The 19,024-nt window shown below is 37.6% G+C and overlaps 1 protein-coding gene across 7 annotated transcripts in view; it reads right to left on the reverse strand.

The window, feature by feature from the left end:
* The window catches only part of greb1l (GREB1 like retinoic acid receptor coactivator), a 57,336-nt gene that overhangs the window by 19,396 nt on the left and 18,916 nt on the right, over window positions 1–19,024 (reverse strand). For 4 of the 7 annotated variants that reach the window (XM_085390277.1, XM_085390275.1, XM_085390278.1 and 1 more), the window contains exons 1-7: window positions 18,248–18,490; window positions 15,742–15,848; window positions 2,666–2,825; window positions 2,282–2,464; window positions 1,708–1,884; window positions 1,365–1,541; window positions 1,112–1,234 (exon numbers count right to left, since the gene is read on the reverse strand). In XM_085390277.1, coding sequence (XP_085246403.1) covers window positions 1,112–1,234; window positions 1,365–1,541; window positions 1,708–1,884; window positions 2,282–2,464; window positions 2,666–2,822 — 817 coding nt within the window. In that variant the 5' untranslated portion in view covers window positions 2,823–2,825; window positions 15,742–15,848; window positions 18,248–18,490. Of the gene's footprint in view, window positions 1–1,111; window positions 1,235–1,364; window positions 1,542–1,707; window positions 1,885–2,281; window positions 2,465–2,665; window positions 2,826–15,741; window positions 15,849–18,184; window positions 18,491–19,024 lie in introns of those variants that run through there. The other 3 variants (XM_085390273.1, XM_085390276.1, XM_085390274.1) reach the window with 3 other exon arrangements.

Consider the following 19,024-nt stretch of genomic DNA (forward strand, 5'->3'; position numbering starts at 1 on the left):
TGGTAAACTGAAAAATCTGGTTAAAATGTACTAAAAACTAACAAACTTTTACTATTTGTAATTTACTTCTAATAAAATGTCACTATGCAGCCAGAATACACATCAAAGCACTGCCGCAACCAAATGCAGTGGCACACGACCAACAAAGCCTCATAAATAGCTTAATGCAGCGAGATGGTGTTTCAAGCTCAACTCTTATATTTCAGAGCTTAGCAACCAAAACCTATAGCAACAGCACAAGCTGTCAGCATATAATCAACTGAAACAATATCACTTTGGTGGAATAGATAAATGTATACTGTCATTATTACGCTACACTTGATGACTTGAAGTCCAGACTTATTTACACAGTTTATAAACTTCCCTGAAAGTGCGACAGATTATCTTACTGTGAATTAACATCTATCCATCCATTAAATTTGAAACTCTAATAGATCTGTTTGAGTGTAAGTTTGACAGGACCAAAAAAACACAACAAACCATGCCCAGCTATGGGAGATGAAACTCTCTGGGTGGCCTTAGCATCCTGCTGGGCTAATTAATCTTTCAGTTTAGCCACATCGTTCAAGTTTCTCTCAGTTTCTGTCTCTTTTGCTGTCTTTGTGCCAAAATAATGATTATACATAAATAAGCAAAACAATAATAATTGAGTAAGAAGCAAGGCTTGCTGACTTGGAGTTTGGGGTGAGATTTAAGCTGCTAAATGAGAAACATCATAAAACATCTTTGTATTGTATTTTTTTGTAAAAGGGGGTAATAAAACAACTGCCTGTGTGTATTTATTTTTTTAAACATACATAAAATCTACAAGAGTTCCTCACTGGCTTTAATTTTACAGCCATTTTTACATGTTATACGATCATAGTGTAGTGCTTTAAACACTTGCCTAAGATGCCTGGATCATTCACAGGAGGAGACAAAAGGGGATGAAAAAAAAGGAAAAACAACCTTATTAAACAGGAGTAGGTGAAATTTGTTAACTTCTTTTGTAAACTTTACACACTCACAATTAATGCAACTTACTTGAGTTATCGTTAAATTTCAGCTGCTGACTTGCAGGTTTAACTCTGCTGTGTAAAAACGTAGGCAACACTGCAGAGTATAATCTCACCTGAAAGGGAAAAAGGAGAGGAGCTGTGTCCGCTGGCACCTCCATTTTCTTTACTGCTAAGAGAAGACGACGAGCCGGGTTTGGAGGTTGATGCGCTGCTGAGAAACTGGCGCGTTTTACCGTCTAAGAAACAGAGGAAGGAGAAACAAACAAACAAAACTCATCAAACCCTCACAAAATGCAGTGTAAGATAAAAGTTTGATATACTTTACATACATCTTTAGAAAGTCTGGAGTCTGTAGTGTATATTTACCTTTCCAGCAGATGAGGGGTCCTTTGCACAAAGCACCCTGAGAATTCTTCACCAGGTAGTATTTTAAGTGCTTCTGCTTTTTGGGCTGTGTGGAAAGTTTCAGGTTGATGTGATTGGAAAACTCGGTGAAGTATCTGAATCCCTTTTCACCACAGCCCACACAGTTTCCTGAAAAACCTGCAAGACATAAAAATGCAACAATTACATTGCTTTCCAAACATTTGCAGGCTAATGCATGACCTGTGCCAGCTAGCAACAGAGCGTGCTCAGTTCAGCAGGAACTTGGCTCATTACGTCAATTCTGGCTTGTTTACTTGATCCGAACGCTCGGGAACACACTGACCTAAAAGTGCATTTTTCCCATTCTCGTCAGGCAAAAAACGCCGGTCCACGGCGCACACCAAGATGTGCTCAGGAACAGTGGGGGACTTGGCACCGACCAGCTCGAAGCCTGCTGGGACTTCGATGGGCTCTGTTGCTATGGAGACTAGGCGGAGGTCTTTCCCGGCCTGACAGAAGCCTGAGAGATGAGGAGGAGGAAATTTTTTTTAAGTAAACAGTAGATTAAGAGATGTAATAATAAACAAATAAAGTTTCTACAAAAATTTAATACATCTGGCATGCTTGTTAAAAATTCTGGAACAGCAACACAACACAACACTCCTGAGATCATACTAATGAATTCACAACGTTTGCATTCACATGCCAGATTAACACCTATGAGTAATTTCGAATCACCAATAAACCTAACCTCACTAACTGTTTGTCTTTGGATTGTGGGACTAAGCCAGAGTACCCGGACAGAACCCACACAGACACGGGGAGAACATGCAAACTCCACACAGAAATGCCCCAGGGGGGTGGGATTTGATAAGCAAAAGAGAATGGATGGATGGATGGATGCATAGAGGTCATACCATCCAGGGTGCAGCAGCCATCCGGTGCAGGAGCTTGCAGGTAGGGAAGTGGAGGGCTGCTGGTGTCCGAGTCGTCTTCGTCTTCCAGCTCCTCCAGATCGTTGGAAGAGTTGCCATTCACAAGCTCGTGCCCTGGGTGCTCCCTGCCATGGAGTGCTACGCCAGCTTTCGACTTCATATCAACTACAAAAATGTAAGATTATTTTTACTAAAAATTTAACTGCATTTTAAGAAATACTTCAACAGAAAAGTGGAATGTTTAGTGAACCCTCTGACAAAATTTAAATATATGCTACATAAGGCTAAGTCTCTAAAGCACTAGCTGTCCAATGAACTCAATATAGTTCAAACTGATTTTTTTCCAGCTTGCTGTGAGCTTCTTACCTTCCATGTTACCAGGATACGTCTCAGGCTCTAAGTACAGCTGTGTGAAGATGGGTTGTGGATCCCCGCTGCTCGAGCGCAGGGACGCCTCAATTGAGTTGTGGAGAGCCTCCTCAAATCGGGCAGACTTCAGCTGCCCTGCGTATGAATTCCCCATTATCTGTGGGAGCAGAGAGAGGGGGAGAGAAAAGAGGAGCATGAGGAAATGAATACAGTCATGGTTTTTCTCATCTCAAGTTATTGATTATTTCCTGTGTGCTAATAGCAAGCTCAACAGAGAGCCAAAATCTAAAAAGCAACAGATCTCTGAAGAAAATGTACTCATGTTTCAAATAAACACTACTGTGCTCTGATGGTGTGAGTCAAATTTTGTTTTTATTGAAAACTGCTAATCAACTACCACCTGGCGCAACCAGCTTAAATATTTCAGAACCAATATGGGTTTATGCATCAAGCTGCACAAGCCTAAAATGCAGGATGAATCTCCAAGCTCAGATCTCATCACAGACATGAAGCATGACCCACGTTTTATATTTTAGAACTTTATAAAAGTTAAATCCAACAGATCCAGGCTCCATCCAACCACAAGCCCGAACTGGATGCTAAAATCTACATGATCTCATGTGAACAACGTTCATTTTTCTACAAAAATGTGCAAACTTTGCTCAGTTTGGCTTCTCAGAATTTGAACTGTTGGTCAGAAAAAACCTACATTTGAAGTCAATCATTAAAAAAAAAACCTGACACATATGAAATGTTAAAATAATCTTTAGTTGCAGTGATCTTTCCTGTTAATGATAAAAATGTTTAGTCTACTAGACAGTGTCAGTAGTAGCACAAAGCACAAAGCACACACACACACACACACACACACACACACACACACGCACTTTACTTTGTCGATGTCAGTCAAAACATAATGGCCAAGGCCAATCCTTTTTTCCTATCCCTTTTTGGCCTCGCTCTTTTGCTCTTTGCCGTTACTCTGCCTGCACTCCCACCCACCCCCTTCCTAGTGTCCACTCAGTGACATCTGCTGAGGTCGGCCGCGTGGGCCCGTGGTTGGCCGACTCTTTGCTAGCAGGTGGCAGCTGGACAGAGGGCTGAGCATGTGGTCTCAGAGAAGCCAGCAAGAGAAGAAAACAGAGGGCAGGAGAAACAGAAAGCACTCCAAGTGTGGAAAAAAGAAAGCTTCACTTACTGAACAGCACTTCAGTGTCCATTTATTAAAGACGCCTAATCAAACTCAAAGCTTTCAGCTTGTCAAAACATCTCAGCAGAGACAAAGTTTTAATTGCTGCATTCTTGAAACACGGGTTTGGCCTGAAATGCCTCATGTTTGTCCTTGGACTACATTTGACCAGTTTAGCCTTCAGCTGTTTGGAGGAAAAACTCCTCATTAATTGTGTGGATGCCTTAATAGGCATCCACACTATTGAGTTCCTGTTTCTCTTTATTCTTTATTATTCCGGGTGTTTCCGTACACTTTTTGCCGTGGATCTACTTCCACAATTTTTGTGCTATTTTCACCGTTCAAACTCTAAACTGTTCTGCTCTTTCTGCTAATGCCGGCTATGACTTTTGGTGTTTATTGTGTGGATGCCTTAATAGGCATCCACACTATTGAGTTCCTGTTTCTCTTTATTCTTTATTATTCCGGGTGTTTCCGTACACTTTTCGCCGTGGATCTACTTCCACAATTTTTGTGCTATTTTCACCGTTCAAACTCTAAACTGTTCTGCTCTTTCTGCTTATGCCGGCTATGACTTTTGGTGTTTATTACTATTATACTTTTTAAAATATTACACTTTTTTCCTTTAATTTGTCCCATTGAAATGAATGGGAAACTTCCACAATTCTGCTAAAACTTTCTTGTCTTTGAAACTTAACTACTGCCTCATACTTTCACCTAGAAACTCCATTCAAACTTTAAAACGTTCTCAAATGATTGGGCTATTCCTGTGTGATTCAGCTTTTTCAGATCTTCTACTGTTTTCATCTTATCTCTCTTTAAGTCTTCAGTTGCAAAATTGTGATTTTTCAGAAAATACATGCGTTGCTATGGTTGCTATGCAATTAACTCAGAGGGGACAGTGAAACTGTGTGAATTTTCTCTTCATGTCCAAACAACTTCTTGCTACTCGCTCAATTTCCACTCAAGCCCCACAGATTATACACCAAAACGTAGGTATTTTTGCTGGCTTTCAGAAAATGTCCCTATCATTGTTGTGGGACTCATAGTTATTTTGCAAATCTCCTCAGAGTAACACAAAGTCAGAAAACTCTCCATATAAACTCAATGGAGAGTTTGTTCAAAATCACCGCTGGATTTCTCTAATGAGAGGCATTTTCAAATTGTCATATCTCCTTAACGAAGCGAAGTTAAGACATGAGGCTTGTCCCGGTATATCTTCAGACACTCCTGATGCTCACAATTCAAGAATTATTTTCTCACCTATTACCGTTCTGAGATGAGTTAGACTTGTTTGAGGGTAGGAAATTTGTCCCTCGCTCAGATTTCATCAGATTTCAAATTCTGGAAATGAGTCACTTTTTTCTCTCATCATATCTTTTTGATGGATTTCCACAGAGCCCTGAAAATTTCCATGACTGTTCACCAAAGCCTGCTGTTTCTTACGGTGAAAGAATGATTTTGATGCTCCATATAGATTTAGAGTTACCAAAGGTTGTTTGAGAGCAAGTCAAGGCAGTTTTTGCTTCGCCTCTACTCAGTTACAGTGTATTACAAGTCATATATCTTTAATAATTTATATTTTATCTCTGAATTATGAAGACCTGAAGATTCCCCCATCTCTTCTGAACAAAACAATGTCTGAATGACCGTTCTAGCCTCTACGGTTAGGAAATTATGGCCATTTGTTCAAGGGGAATCCTGAATGTCAGAAATACACTGAAGAAAACTCACACCTCTCTCTGTGTCTGCGTGTGTAAGGGCTGACTACAGCAGGTGCAGCTAATTTAACTGACCTACATATACCAAGCCCAGACTCTCAACAGCTCCTGTTCCCTTTACTGTCTGTGTATGTGTGTCTGTGTATCAATATTTCTCCTATGTTTAGGTATTACTCCTCAATCATAGTATTTCTGCTAAAGCAAAGTACTTCTACTACATCTTAGTACTTCTGCTAAATCATAGTATTTTTTGAAAAATCATAGTATATTTGCCAAATCATGGTATTTGTGCAAAATCATGGTTTTGGGGCCAAATCATAATATTTCTGTTATGTTATAGTATATGTGCTGAATATATTATATGTGCCAAATCACAGTATTTATACCAAATTATAGTATTTATGCCAAATTACAGTATTTCTGCTAAAAAGCAGAAATAGTCCTTTTTAGCAGGAATTTCTGCCAAAAGATAGTATTTATGTTAAAACATAGTATTTCTGCTAAATCAGAGTATTCCTGCCAAATCATAGTATTTGTACTGAAACATAGTACTTCTGCCCAATCACATTATTTGTACTAAATGATAGTACTTGTGCCAAATCATAGTATTTGTGCCAAAGCATCGTATTTGTATGGAGTCATAGTATTTCTTCTAAATCATAGTATTTCAATCAAATCTCAGTAGTTGTTGTTAAAACGCAGTATTATTGCAAAATCATAGTATTTGTACCCATTCATAGTATTTCTGCTAAATCATAGCATTTGTGCCAAATCATGGTATGTCTGCAAAACCATAGTATATCCCTTATGTTATAGTATTACTACTAAGGCATAGTATTTCTGCCAAATCATAGTATTTGTACTAAATCATAGTACTTGTGCCAAATCATAGTATTTGTTGCACATCATAGTATTGGAACCAAAACATAGTATTTGTCCCAAAGCATCGTATTTGTATGGAGTAATAGTATTTCTTCAAAATCATAGTATTTCAATCAAATCTCAGTAGTTGTGTTAAAATGCAGTATTATTGCCAAATCATAGTATTTGTACCCAATCATAGTATTTTTGCCATGTCATTGTATTTGTGCCAAATCATAGTATTTTTGCCAAATTGTGGTATTTGTGCCCAATTAATAATTCTGTTATGTTATAGTATTACTACTAAGTTGTAGAATATCTGTTATGTTATAGTGTATCTGCGGAATATAGTATTTGTGCCAAATCGTAGTATTTATACCAAATCACAGTATTTGTGCTAAAACATAGTATTTCTGCCATATTGTGGCATTTGTGCAAGAACATTGAACTGTTATGTTATAGTATTACTACTAAGTCATAGTATTTCTGCATTGTTATAGTATTTGTACTAAAACGTAGTATCTCTGCCAAGTCATAGAATTACTGCAATTTCATAGTTTTTTTTAGGAAATCTGTTATGTTATAGTATTACTACTAAGTCATAGTATTTCTGCCAAATCATAGTATTTGTGCCAAAGCATCGTATTTGTATGGAGTCATAGTATTTCAATCAAATCTCAGTAGTTGTTGTTAAAACGCAGTATTATTGCCAAATCATAGTATTTGTACCCAATCTTAGTATTTCTGCTAAATCATAGCATTTGTTCCAAATCATGGTATTTGTGCAGAAAACTTGGTTTGTCTGCAAAACCATAGTATATCTCTTATGTTATAGTATTACTACTAAGGCATAGTATTTCTGCCAAATCATAGTATTTGTACTAAATCATAGTACTTGTGCCAAATCATAGTATTTGTTGCACATCATAGTACTGGAACCCAAACATAGTATTTGTCCCAAAGCATCGTATTTGTATGGAGTAATAGTATTTCTTCAAAATCATAGTATTTCAATCAAATCTCAGTAGTTGTGTTAAAATGCAGTATTTTTGCCAAATCATAGTATTTGTACCCAATCATAGTATTTTTGCCAAATTGTGGTATTTGTGCCCAATTAATAATTCTGTTATGTTATAGTATTACTACTAAGTCGTAGAATATCTGTTATGTTATAGTGTATCTGCGGAATATAGTATGTGTGCCAAATCGTAGTATTTATACCAAATCACAGTATTTATGCTAAAACATAGTATTTCTGCCATATTGTGGTATTTGTGCAAGAACATTGAACTGTTATGTTATAGTATTACTACTAAGTCATAGTATTTCTGCCAAATCATAGTATTTGTGTGAATTTGTATACTGTAATATCACTGTAGTATGTAGTGGCTAAGTAGGGGGTGTTTACAGTGTAAATAGGTCATCTCTTGTGTTGGAGTGCCCTCTTGTGGCGCCTTTTGGGTAGTGCCTTAGTAAACGTGAACCCTGTAAGAAGTGGTATCAGACTGATTTGTAGTGGAGGAATTTGTTGCCAGTGTTCTTAATCATAGAAACCACACCATATCACCTCTCCACATCCTCCTACTGTATGCCATGCCTCCCTGTACCATCCATCTGACCGCCAATAAACTCCACCTGTGGTAATCTAATCCCTGGATGTCAGCCTCTCCTTCTGACCGAGGATAGTTACTATTGCAGCACCACCCAGCATTAAACTGACGTACACCATTCTGTACAATAGTATTTGTGCTAAAAAGTAGTATTTCTGCCAAATCATAGTATTACTGCTATTTCATACTATTTAAGCGAAATTACAGTGTTTCTGCAAAAACATGTTTGAGGGGTGGAAATCTGTCCTCCTCTCATTTTTCAAACTCCGAAAATTAAGCCATTTCTTCTCTCGTCATGTCTCCGCGACGGAGATACAAAGAGCTATGTAAATCGTAGTCAAAGTACACCAAAGTCCGCTGATTCACCCAGTGCAAGAATTATGCTTCTATCCCACCTAGTTTTTGAGTACAAATTTATACACTATCACAGACCGGTAATTCATATTGATAATTTATTACAATTCTGCAAAGTTTTATGATTTTAGCAGCTTTTCTAATATGGACCTCACATTCTTGTTAACAGTCTATGGCAGAAATACATACAAGTACACAGCCTGATGAAGCAGACAGAAGCAGTACCTCTGATTGGTTCAGCATTTTCACCTCTTATCAGCACAAATCTCAGCCTCTTCTGCTGTTTTCATTAGAATTGTAAGCTTTTCCACCTTTTTTCAGTTACGTGAGAACCAGTTTGGCTCAATGAGTAGCTGAAAAATGTCAGCCTCTTCTGCTGTTTTAGCAGGATTTCAGAGTTCAGCTTTTTCACTTGTTTTAAGCACAAATTTCAGTTTCTTTACCTCATTTCACAACAAAGTTCTTCCTCTTCACCTCTTTTCTGCTAATTTGAGCTTCTGCTCCACAGTGCACATTGTCCCTCTCATCATATCTTTGCTTGTGACCAGAACTCATTTGGCTCAGAGGGTAGGGCATCTGCCGTGAGACCCGGTGGCAGAGGTTTGAATCCTACCTGTGACAGTTGCTACACATGTTCCCTGCTTGCATGCGCTCTGCTTTCTTGTGTGTCACTGCTCTCCAGTGTGTCATTACACATACAGCCATCTTCAGCAAGTACTTCTGCTTCTACACCTCTTTTCAGCTCATCTTTTTGCTTCTTTGCCTCTTTTCAGCAGAAATTCTTCTGATTCACCTCTTTTCTGCCAAATGTTTAGCTTTTTCACCTCTTATCAGCACAATTCTAAGCAGCTTCTGCTAATTTCACCACAATTGTCACTCTCTCCACCTCTTCTTTGTGTGAATGAGTTTGGTGCAGTGAGGTGAATTGCCGCCTTTAGACCAGAAGGGCCAGGTTCGAATCCTGCTCAGGGCAATGTTTTTTTTTTTTTTTTTTTCTTCAACTTTTTCAGCTTTTTTCAGCAGACATCTTCAGCGTTAAGGCATCCACACAGCATTTTCGCAGGAAATGCAAATTTTTCTAGTTACTATTATACTTTTTAAAATATTACACTTTTTTCCTTTAATTTGTCCCATTGAAATGAATGGGAAACTTCCACAATTCTGCTAAAACTTTCTTGTCTTTGAAACTTAACTACTGCCTCATACTTTCACCTAGAAACTTCATTCAAACTTTAAAATGTTCTCAAATGATTTGGCTATTCCTGTATGATTCAGCTTTTTCAGATCTTCTACCGTTTTAATCTTATCCCTCTTTGAGTTTTCAGTTGCAAAATTGTGATTTTTCAGAAAATACATGCGTTGCTATGGTTGCTATGCAATTAACTCAGAGGGGACAGTGAAACTGTTTGAATTTTCTCTTCATGTCCAAACAACTTCTTGCTACTCGCTCAATTTCCACTCAAGCCCCACAAATTATACACCAAAACGTAGGTATTTTTGCTGGCTTTCAGAAAATGTCACTATCATTGTTGTGGGACTCATAGATATTTTGCAAATCTCCTCAGAGTAACACAAAGTCAGAAAACTCTCCATATAAACTCAATGGAGAGTTTGTTCAAAATCACCGCTTGATTTCTCTAATGAGAGGCATTTTCAAATTGTCATATCTCCTTAACGAAGCGAAGTTAAGACATGAGGCTTGTCCCCGTATATGTTCAGACACTCCTGACGCTCACAATTCAAGAATTTCTTTCTCACCTATTACCGTTCTGAAATGAGTTGGACTTGTTTGAGGGTAGGAAATTTGTCCCTCGCTCAGATTTCATCAGATTTCAATCTCTGGAAATGAACCACTTTTTTCTCTCGTCATATCTTTTTGATGGATTTCCACAGAGCCCTGAAAATTTCCATGACTGTTCACCAAAGCCTGCTGTTTCTTACGGTGAAAGAATGATTTTGATGCTCCATATAGATTTAGAGTTACCAAAGGTTGTTTGAGCGCAAGTCAAGGCAGTTTTTGCTTCGCCTCTACTCAGTTACAGTGTATTACAAGTCATATATCTTTAAGAATTTATGTTTTATCTCTGAATTATGAAAACCTGAAGATTCCCCCATCTCTTCTGAATAAAACGATGCCTGAATGACCGTTCTAGCCTCTACGGTTAGGAAATTATGGCCATTTGTTCGAGGGGAATCCTGAATGTCAGAAATACACTGAAGAAAACTCACACCTCTCTCTGTGTCTGTGTGTGTAAGGGCTGACTACAGCAGGTGCAGCTAATTTAACTGACCTACATATACCAAGCCCAGACTCTCCACAGCTCCTGTTCCCTTTACTGTCTGTGTATGTGTGTCTGTGTATCAATATTTCTCCTATGTTTAGGTATTACTCCTCAATCATAGTATTTCTGCTAAAGCAAAGTACTTCTACTACATCTAAGTACTTTTGCCAAATCATAGTATTGCTGCTAAATCATAGTATTTCTGCCAATTCATAGTATTTTTGCAAAATCATGGTATTTGTGCAAAATCATGGTTTTGGGGCCAAATATTTCTGTTATTTTATAATATATGTGCTGAATATATTATATGTGCCAAATCATAGTATTTATCCCAAATTATAGTATTTATGCCAAATTACAGTATTTCTGCTAAAACGCAGAAATAGTACCTTTTAGCAGGAATTTCTACCAAAAGATAGTACTTCTGCTAAATCAGAGTATTTCTGCTAAACCAGAGTATTCCTGCCAAATCATAGTATTTGTACTGAAACATGGTACTTCTGCCCAATCATAGTATTTATACCCAATCATAGTATTTCTGCTAAATCATAGCATTTGTGCCAAATCATGGTATTTGTGCAAAAACATAGTATGTCTGCAAAACCATAGTATATCTCTTATGTTATAGTATTACTACTAAGGCATAGTATTTCTGCCAAATCATAGTATGTGTGCCAAATCGCAGTATTTACACCAAATCACAGTATTTGTGGTAAAACATAGTATTTCTGCCATATTGTGGTATTTGTGCAAGAACATTGAACTGTTATGTTATAGTATTACTACTAAGTCATAGTATTTCTGCATTGTTATAGTATTTGTACTAAAACGTAGTATCTCTGCCAAGTCATAGAATTACTGCAATTTCATAGTTTTTTTTAGGAAATCTGTTATGTTATAGTATTACTACTAAGTCATAGTATTTCTGCCAAATCACAGTATTTGTGCCAAAGCATCGTATTTGTATGGAGTCATAGTATTTCTTCTAAATCATAGTATTTCAATCAAATCTCAGTAGTTGTTGTTAAAACGCAGTATTATTGCCAAATCATAGTATTTGTACCCAATCATAGTATTTCTGCTAAATCATAGCATTTGTGCCAAATCATGGTATTTGTGCAAAATCATAGTATGTCTGCAAAACCATAGTATATCTTTTATGTCATAGTATTACTACTAAGGCATAGTATTTCTGCCAAATCATAGTATTTGTACTAAATCATAGTACTTGTGCCAAATCATAGTATTTGTTGAACATCATAGTATTGGAACCAAAACATAGTATTTGTCCCAAAGCATCGTATTTGTATGGAGTAATAGTATTTCTTCTAAATCATAGTATTTCAATCAAATCTCAGTAGTTGTGTTAAAATGCAGTATTATTGCCAAATCATAGTATTTGTACCCAATCATAGTATTTTTGCCAAATCGTGGTATTTGTGCCCAATTAATAATTCTGTTATGTTATAGTATTACTACTAAGTCGTAGAATATCTGTTATGTTATAGTGTATCTGCGGAATATAGTATGTGTGCCAAATCGTAGTATTTACACCAAATCACAGTATTTTTGCTAAAACATAGTATTTCTGCCATATTGTGGTATTTGTGCAAGAACATTGAACTGTTATGTTATAGTATTACTACTAAGTCATAGTATTTCTGCGTTGTTATAGTATTTGTGCTAAAACGTAGTATCTCTGCCAAGTCATAGAATTAATGCAATTTCATAGTTTTTTTTTTAGGAAATCTGTTATGTTATAGTATTACTACTAAGTCATAGTATTTCTGCCAAATCATAGTATTTGTACTAAATCATAGTACTTGTGCCAAATCATAGTATTTGTTGCACATCATAGTATTAGAACCAAAACATAGTATTTGTCCCAAAGTATCGTATTTGTATGGAGTAATAGTATTTCTTCTAAATCATAGTATTTCAATTAAATCTCAGTAGTTGTGTTAAAATGCAGTATTATTGCCAAATCATAGTATTTGTACCCAATCATAGTATTTTTGCCAAATCGTGGTATTTGTGCCCAAATAATAATTCTGTTATGTTATAGTATTACTACTAAGTTGTAGCATATCTGTTATGTTATAGTGTATCTGCGGAATATAGTATGTGTGCCAAATCATAGTATTTATACCAAATCACAGTATTTGTGCTAAAACATAGTATTTCTGCCATATTGTGGTATTTGTGCAAGAACATTGAACTGTTATGTTATAGTATTACTACTAAGTCATAGTATTTCTGCGTTGTTATAGTATTTGTGCTAAAACGTAGTATCTCTGCCAAGTCATAGAATTACTGCAATTTCATAGTTTTTTTTTAGGAAATCTGTTATGTTATAGTATTACTACTCAGTCATAGTATTTCTGCCAAATCATAGTATTCGTGTGAATTTGTATACTGTAATATCACTGTATTATGTAGTGGCTAAGTAGGGGCTGTTTACTAAGTGCATCAGTGTAAATAGGTCATCTCTTGTGTTGGAGTGCCCTCTTGTGGCGCCTTTTGGGTAGTGCCTTAGTAAACGGGAACCCTGTAAAAAGTGGCATCAGACTGATTTGTAGTGGAGGAATTTGTTACCAGTTTTCTTAATCTTTAATCTGTATGCATGTTGTAATGCATACCCTGTTCTTAATCATAGAAACCACACCATATCACCTCTCCACATCCTCCTACTGTATGCCATACCTCCCTGTACCATCCATCTGACCGCAATAAACTCCACCTGTGGTAATCTAATCCCTGGATGTCAGCCTCTCCTTCTGACCGAGGATAGTTATAGTATTTGAGCCAAATCATAGTATTTGTGCTAAAACATAGTATTTCTTCCAAATCATAGTATTTGTGCCAAAGTATAGTATTTCTTCCAAATCATAGTATAACTGCACAATAAAGGTTCTTGAGCCACATCAGTGTTTGTGCCAAATCTTAGTATTTCTTCTAAATCCTAGTAATTCTGCTTAATGATAGAATTTCTGCTATGCTTTAGTACTTTTTTCCTAGATTGTAGTACTTCTGCTAAGTCAAAGTATTTCATGTAAATCATAGTATTTCTACCAAGTCCCAATGTTTCTGCTAAATCATAAATAATGTTTTAGTACAAATTGTATGATTTGGTGGAACTTTCTGTGTTCCAGCACAAATGCTATGATTTGGCAGGAAAAAAATATTATTTAGTATAAATACTAAGTTTTAGCAGAAATGCTATGTTTAAACTTTAAAAAATTCTGCTATTTCTGCTGATGTGTGTTATGACTTTTGACCATTGAAATGAATGGAACACATTATCAATGTGGTCACTGATTTTGCATGATGGGCTGAGCTGTGCTTTACCTCAGTGAGATAAGCATCCGTTCTCAGACTGGGAGGCCTGGGTTCAAATCCAGCTTATGGCAACATTTCTTTCACTTAACAGTTAAACTTTTTTTTAAACTCTTTTCAACACAAATTTCATTTTATTCACCCCTTTTCAGCACAATTTTCAGTTTTTTTAACCCCTTTTCAGCACAAATCCAAACTTTATCAGCTCTTTTTCAGCAAAAACCTCTTTTCAGCAGAATTCTGCTCATTCAACTCTTTTCAGCAAAATTTTCAGTTTTTTCTGCTGTTTTCAGAAAAAAACTCTTTTCAGCAGAATTCTGCTCATTCACCTCTTTTCAGCAGAAATTCTGCTGATTGAACTCTTTTCAGCAGAATTTTCACCCCTTTTTTTTTTTGCCCAAATTCTGCTAGCACAATTGTCAATCTCTCCACCTTTTCTTTGTGAGAAAGTGTTTGGCTCAGTGAGCTAAATAGCTGCCCTTTGATCAGGAGGGCCAGGTTCAAATCCTGCTCAGGGCATCTTTTTTTTTTTTTTTTTTTTTGTTTCAACTTTTTCAGCTTTTTTCAGCAGATATCTTCAGCTGTTAAGGCATCCACACTGCATTTTCGCAGGAAATGCAAATTTTTCTAGTTAAGGTCTGAGATCCCACACAGCTGTGACATGACAACAGTATGTGCTTTAGATGTGTGTGTGTGTAAGTAACAAAATAAACAAAAAGTACTAATTATGACTGACTGAATATATCAGTCGGTGAATAAATATCTACAGTTTTCACACAAAACAAAGAAACTCCTAACGTTGTTTATAATATTGTAAATAAGAGGTAAGGTGGAAATTAAGCTGATCACAGTTTGCCTTGAAGGTGCAATTTTGCCCGTGCCTGGACAGGTTTCAGACTCAATGTTTACTTAACAACCTTCCTGGGGAGGAATTTGACCAACCCAGACAAAAGACAAGATTAACAGTGCCTGACTGTGCTGTGGAAGAGATAAGCAGCTTAAGAGAACGAAGCTACAGTACTTCTTGCTTAACTGATGGAGGAAGGTGGCTGCACAGAGAAACAATGACTAATGGCTAAATGAAAAAAGAAAGAAAGAAAGAAAGAAGCTGGGTGCCTGAGGACATTTGTAGCCATTGCCTGTTCGTTTTGAATGTCAAAACAGGCTCCGGAGACTTCTCTGCTTGGCTGAGTGTGAAGCCCCACTGGACAGATTTGTCATTAACCCAGCCTGGGCGAGGTGAATCCCAAAAATGACCTTTTACCACCTGTGCAACTTAAAACAAAGCGTGACTGTGGTAGGGGTCACTTAACGGGTGTTGTAACTCAGGTGGTTGCTAAGGTCAGCTGCAGTGGTGGAGGGTATTTCAGGTCAGCAGCTGAAGTGTGCCTGATGGCTGGTTAAACATAATGAGCAGAAGAAGCAGTTTAATGTTCAAAGACTAATGGCCAATGCTGGGAAGTCACGTCAATGAATGGTGACTTTAAAACTGCCTTTCAGGCTGTCAGATGGTCAGTCAAGGCCGTTCCACAGCTCCTGGGTGGCATCAACAGATTGCATGAATGTGACCCTGGGTCAGAAAAGGCTAATCTAATCCTCACTCAGAGGGTTGGAGAAGACCACTACGGACAAAATGAGCTGCAGAGAGTGAAATCTGAAATTCTCAGAGAGGAAACATTAGCATCACATAAAACCCCCCCAAAAAAACAGGCTGACTTACGCAGTCAGACTGTTCCCAGGTGTGACAGGACTCTGCTACATGCTGGATCGCTATCACTCGGCAGAAATTTCCATCAAAGGCATGTCACTCCCTCGTTGCTTGAAGACCTGAGGGAAAGCAGCAGGAAGATTGAAGATTAGCTCAGAGTGTTTAACTATGCTAAGGGTTTCTCCAGATAGTTGAAATTATACTTTCTGTGCTTGAATGTTAAATCAGGATGTTCATAAAAAGAACGTGCTAGTTACAGACAAAACCCCCCACAAAACATCTATAATGTTTAAACAAACAAACTAAAAATAAACAATTATATCCAGTGTATTTACTTTATACTAAATAATAAAACATAATTGATGAGTCTACTTTTTGGCCATTTGAGGGGGAAAAAAAACTACAGCTGTTTGGAAATCCCCCCCAAAATGATTTAAGCTGCAACTAATACCCACAGTCCAAAGGGCATGCTTATTCACAAAATGAATGAGGGCACTTTTAACCACTCAGACATTAAGTGCAGCTCAGCCTGTGGCATGTGTACATGTATAGCTGTGTAGAAAGCCCACTATTACGTTTCCCCGGCCCCGAGGCCATTTTCATAAAGTACAACTGGGTGTTGCTGCAGCACTCAACACACAGTCAATACCCTCTGAATGGCTTTAAGTTACTTTGACCCTTTGACAAAGTATTGTTTAGCCAATCAGGCTTTGATATAACAGAAGCAAAGTTCCTTTCAAAACATTGACAGCCAAAATCTACCCAGTCATCACCTCTGACTGTACAAATATTCTGTTCAAAAAAGAAAAAAAAGTAGTAGCTTGTCTGGGGTCCAAGTCCTTCAAATAGAAAGTGCACACAAGCTGGTTCAACTTGTATTTACCCATTTAGTGAATGATTAGCCAGCGTGATGGAGTGCATCAGAGACTTAAAAACATCAGCGTGTCACAAAGCAGAAGCGTATCCGCCTGCAACACCGATACAACAGAACTGCCTACCAAAAAAGAAAAGAAAATTGAAATACAACTCTGGTTTATGTTTTGCCCTCCCACAAGTGTTCCCGCAGCTGTTGATGTAAAACTCAAACCTAAGCTCTTGCAACCGGCTAATTACCCAGGGAGCAGAGTCTTTAAATATTTTGATGCTTATCTGGTTGTGACGGGTAGACATCACAACAGGAGGCAGAGATGACTCTGGAGATGAAGCTGAAGAAGCCATAAATTTAGACACAAAAACAAGACAAGCCCGAGGTGCTGCATAATAAAGTTCTGTTTTTCCAGTGATGTAACGTGAGAAAATATTCAGACTTAAGTGCTGTTTTAGTTTGTTTCTTAAGCAAATTTCTTGAAAGTGGGACAGGATTAAGCTAATGGTTAAAGACAATGCTTCTTAAATGCATGCAAGCACAGCCCAACTATAAAATATACATCCATTATTAATACAATGGCAGTATGTTCTGTTTAGATAGGTTGATACAAAAATGCATATATATAAAAAAATAATAATTTAGGTTAAAAAAAAAATACACAATTGTTTAAGAAATTTTACTTTGATCTGTCAACATGTGCAGTCTTGAAAAAATGTTGGGGGAAAAAAATTGCAGCCAAAACTTTTTTTAATCTTGAAAATGAAATCTTGTTTACTACATTCAGTTTAAAAAAAGGGAAATTCAACATTAACTAAGAGGTGTGAATTTTCTTCAATTGGTGAGTACACTACAAAGCTAAAATGAGATTCTCCTCTTGACAACTTCGCACAAAAATAAGTAAAGCTTGCTTAGAATTAATGTTCCCATCTCATATTTTTGTTGTAGCTGATGCGCTATTTGTGAAATCTCTTCTTACACAATATGCGATCCGTTAAAGATCAAAACCATATCAGAGCTTTACCCTGAAAAGAAGTCAGATCAAAAGTTCATTAAATTGAACCAATCTTACTTTTGACCCGGAATTTTCTTTCTCTGCAGGCTCCTTTTGTTTCTTGCTCAGCTGCATAATTACATTACAATGTTTAAACAGAGGGAAAGAGGCAGGATTAAACTTGCTTACCCTCCACCCATTTTAATAACATTGTGATTTAGCATATGCTTTGCAGCAAAGTCAAACAAATGCAAGGTAATGTGTTTTGTCTAACATTGCATTTATAAAAAGGAAAAGATGTTGATATCAAGCAATTAAACTTGACACTTGGCCTTTATTTGACGTTTGCTAATCAAACAAACGCAGCTAGCTGAAAATGAGTTAATTCAGGGTTTGAATGAAATTAGCCAGTTTTAAGGGGAATTTCATAAATATATATTTACACCTCGCTGTTGCACAAATTCGGGAAAAATTTCAACACACACTTAACATTAAAAAGGCCACTTTCTCTGACATGAGAGAAAAAGTGATGGGGGCTGGAGAGGGGGGCGGTGAGAATAAAACAAACTGAATGAGGTGCTAAAAAAAACCCGTACCAATAATGCTGAATCAGGGCCACATGTGACACACAGCACAGTTTTAAGAAGCTTCTGCTGTACCTTCCATGACTCCTCGAGCAGCTTAAAATTCCAATCAAGTGTAGTAAATCCCAAACGTGAAGCCACCTGTTTAAATATCATCCATGTTAAATAGTAAATCCTTTTATTTTTTGATATCCAGGCAGCATATGGAGTTTCAGTCCTTTCTGGTAGCCACCTTTGTCATTATCCTCTACAGAGAACTGGAAATCCCACTCTTTCCCTTGTTGCAGCAGAAACCCTCCCTCCTCTTTCTCTCTCTCTCTCCCATGCAAACAAACACACACACACAGCGACCTCCCCCTAGGCCTTCCTCCGTCCCACGCCATTTGCCAAAGAGGGAGGGTATCCATTGGGGGCTCATTCATTACAGCCCTGCTGACCCCCCGTGGTGACAGATGCTCTTGGAGGCCTGCAGAGCTCTCTATGTGTGTGTGTGTGTGTGTTGGGGGGAGACGACAAAGGAGAGGGCCTACATTTCCCCGCTGCCACGTGTGACCCCCAGCACGTTAAGACATCCTGCATGGGCACTGTGTCATGTGGAAGTTTTCATTTTCAAAAAGAATGAAGCAAAGAGAGGGGAGGGGGGCACAAGTCTTTAAATCAAACTTTCTATCCTATGCTCAACTCAATCTCTCACGGCCACACCCAGCTTTTTATTGTTTTTGTGTGTGTGTGTGTGTGTGTGTGTGTGTGTGTGTGTGTGTGTGTGTGTGTGTGTGTGTGTGTGTGTGTGTGTGTGTGGGAGAGACTCCAGAACCAGAAAGGATCTGTCCCCGACAAGAATGTCAGGTCAGC

Source organism: Rhamphochromis longiceps, linkage group LG18 (assembly GCF_057381845.1).
Source record: "Rhamphochromis longiceps isolate RC_006_pf linkage group LG18, R_longiceps_female_GT1.1, whole genome shotgun sequence".
NCBI lineage: Eukaryota > Metazoa > Chordata > Actinopteri > Cichliformes > Cichlidae > Rhamphochromis > Rhamphochromis longiceps.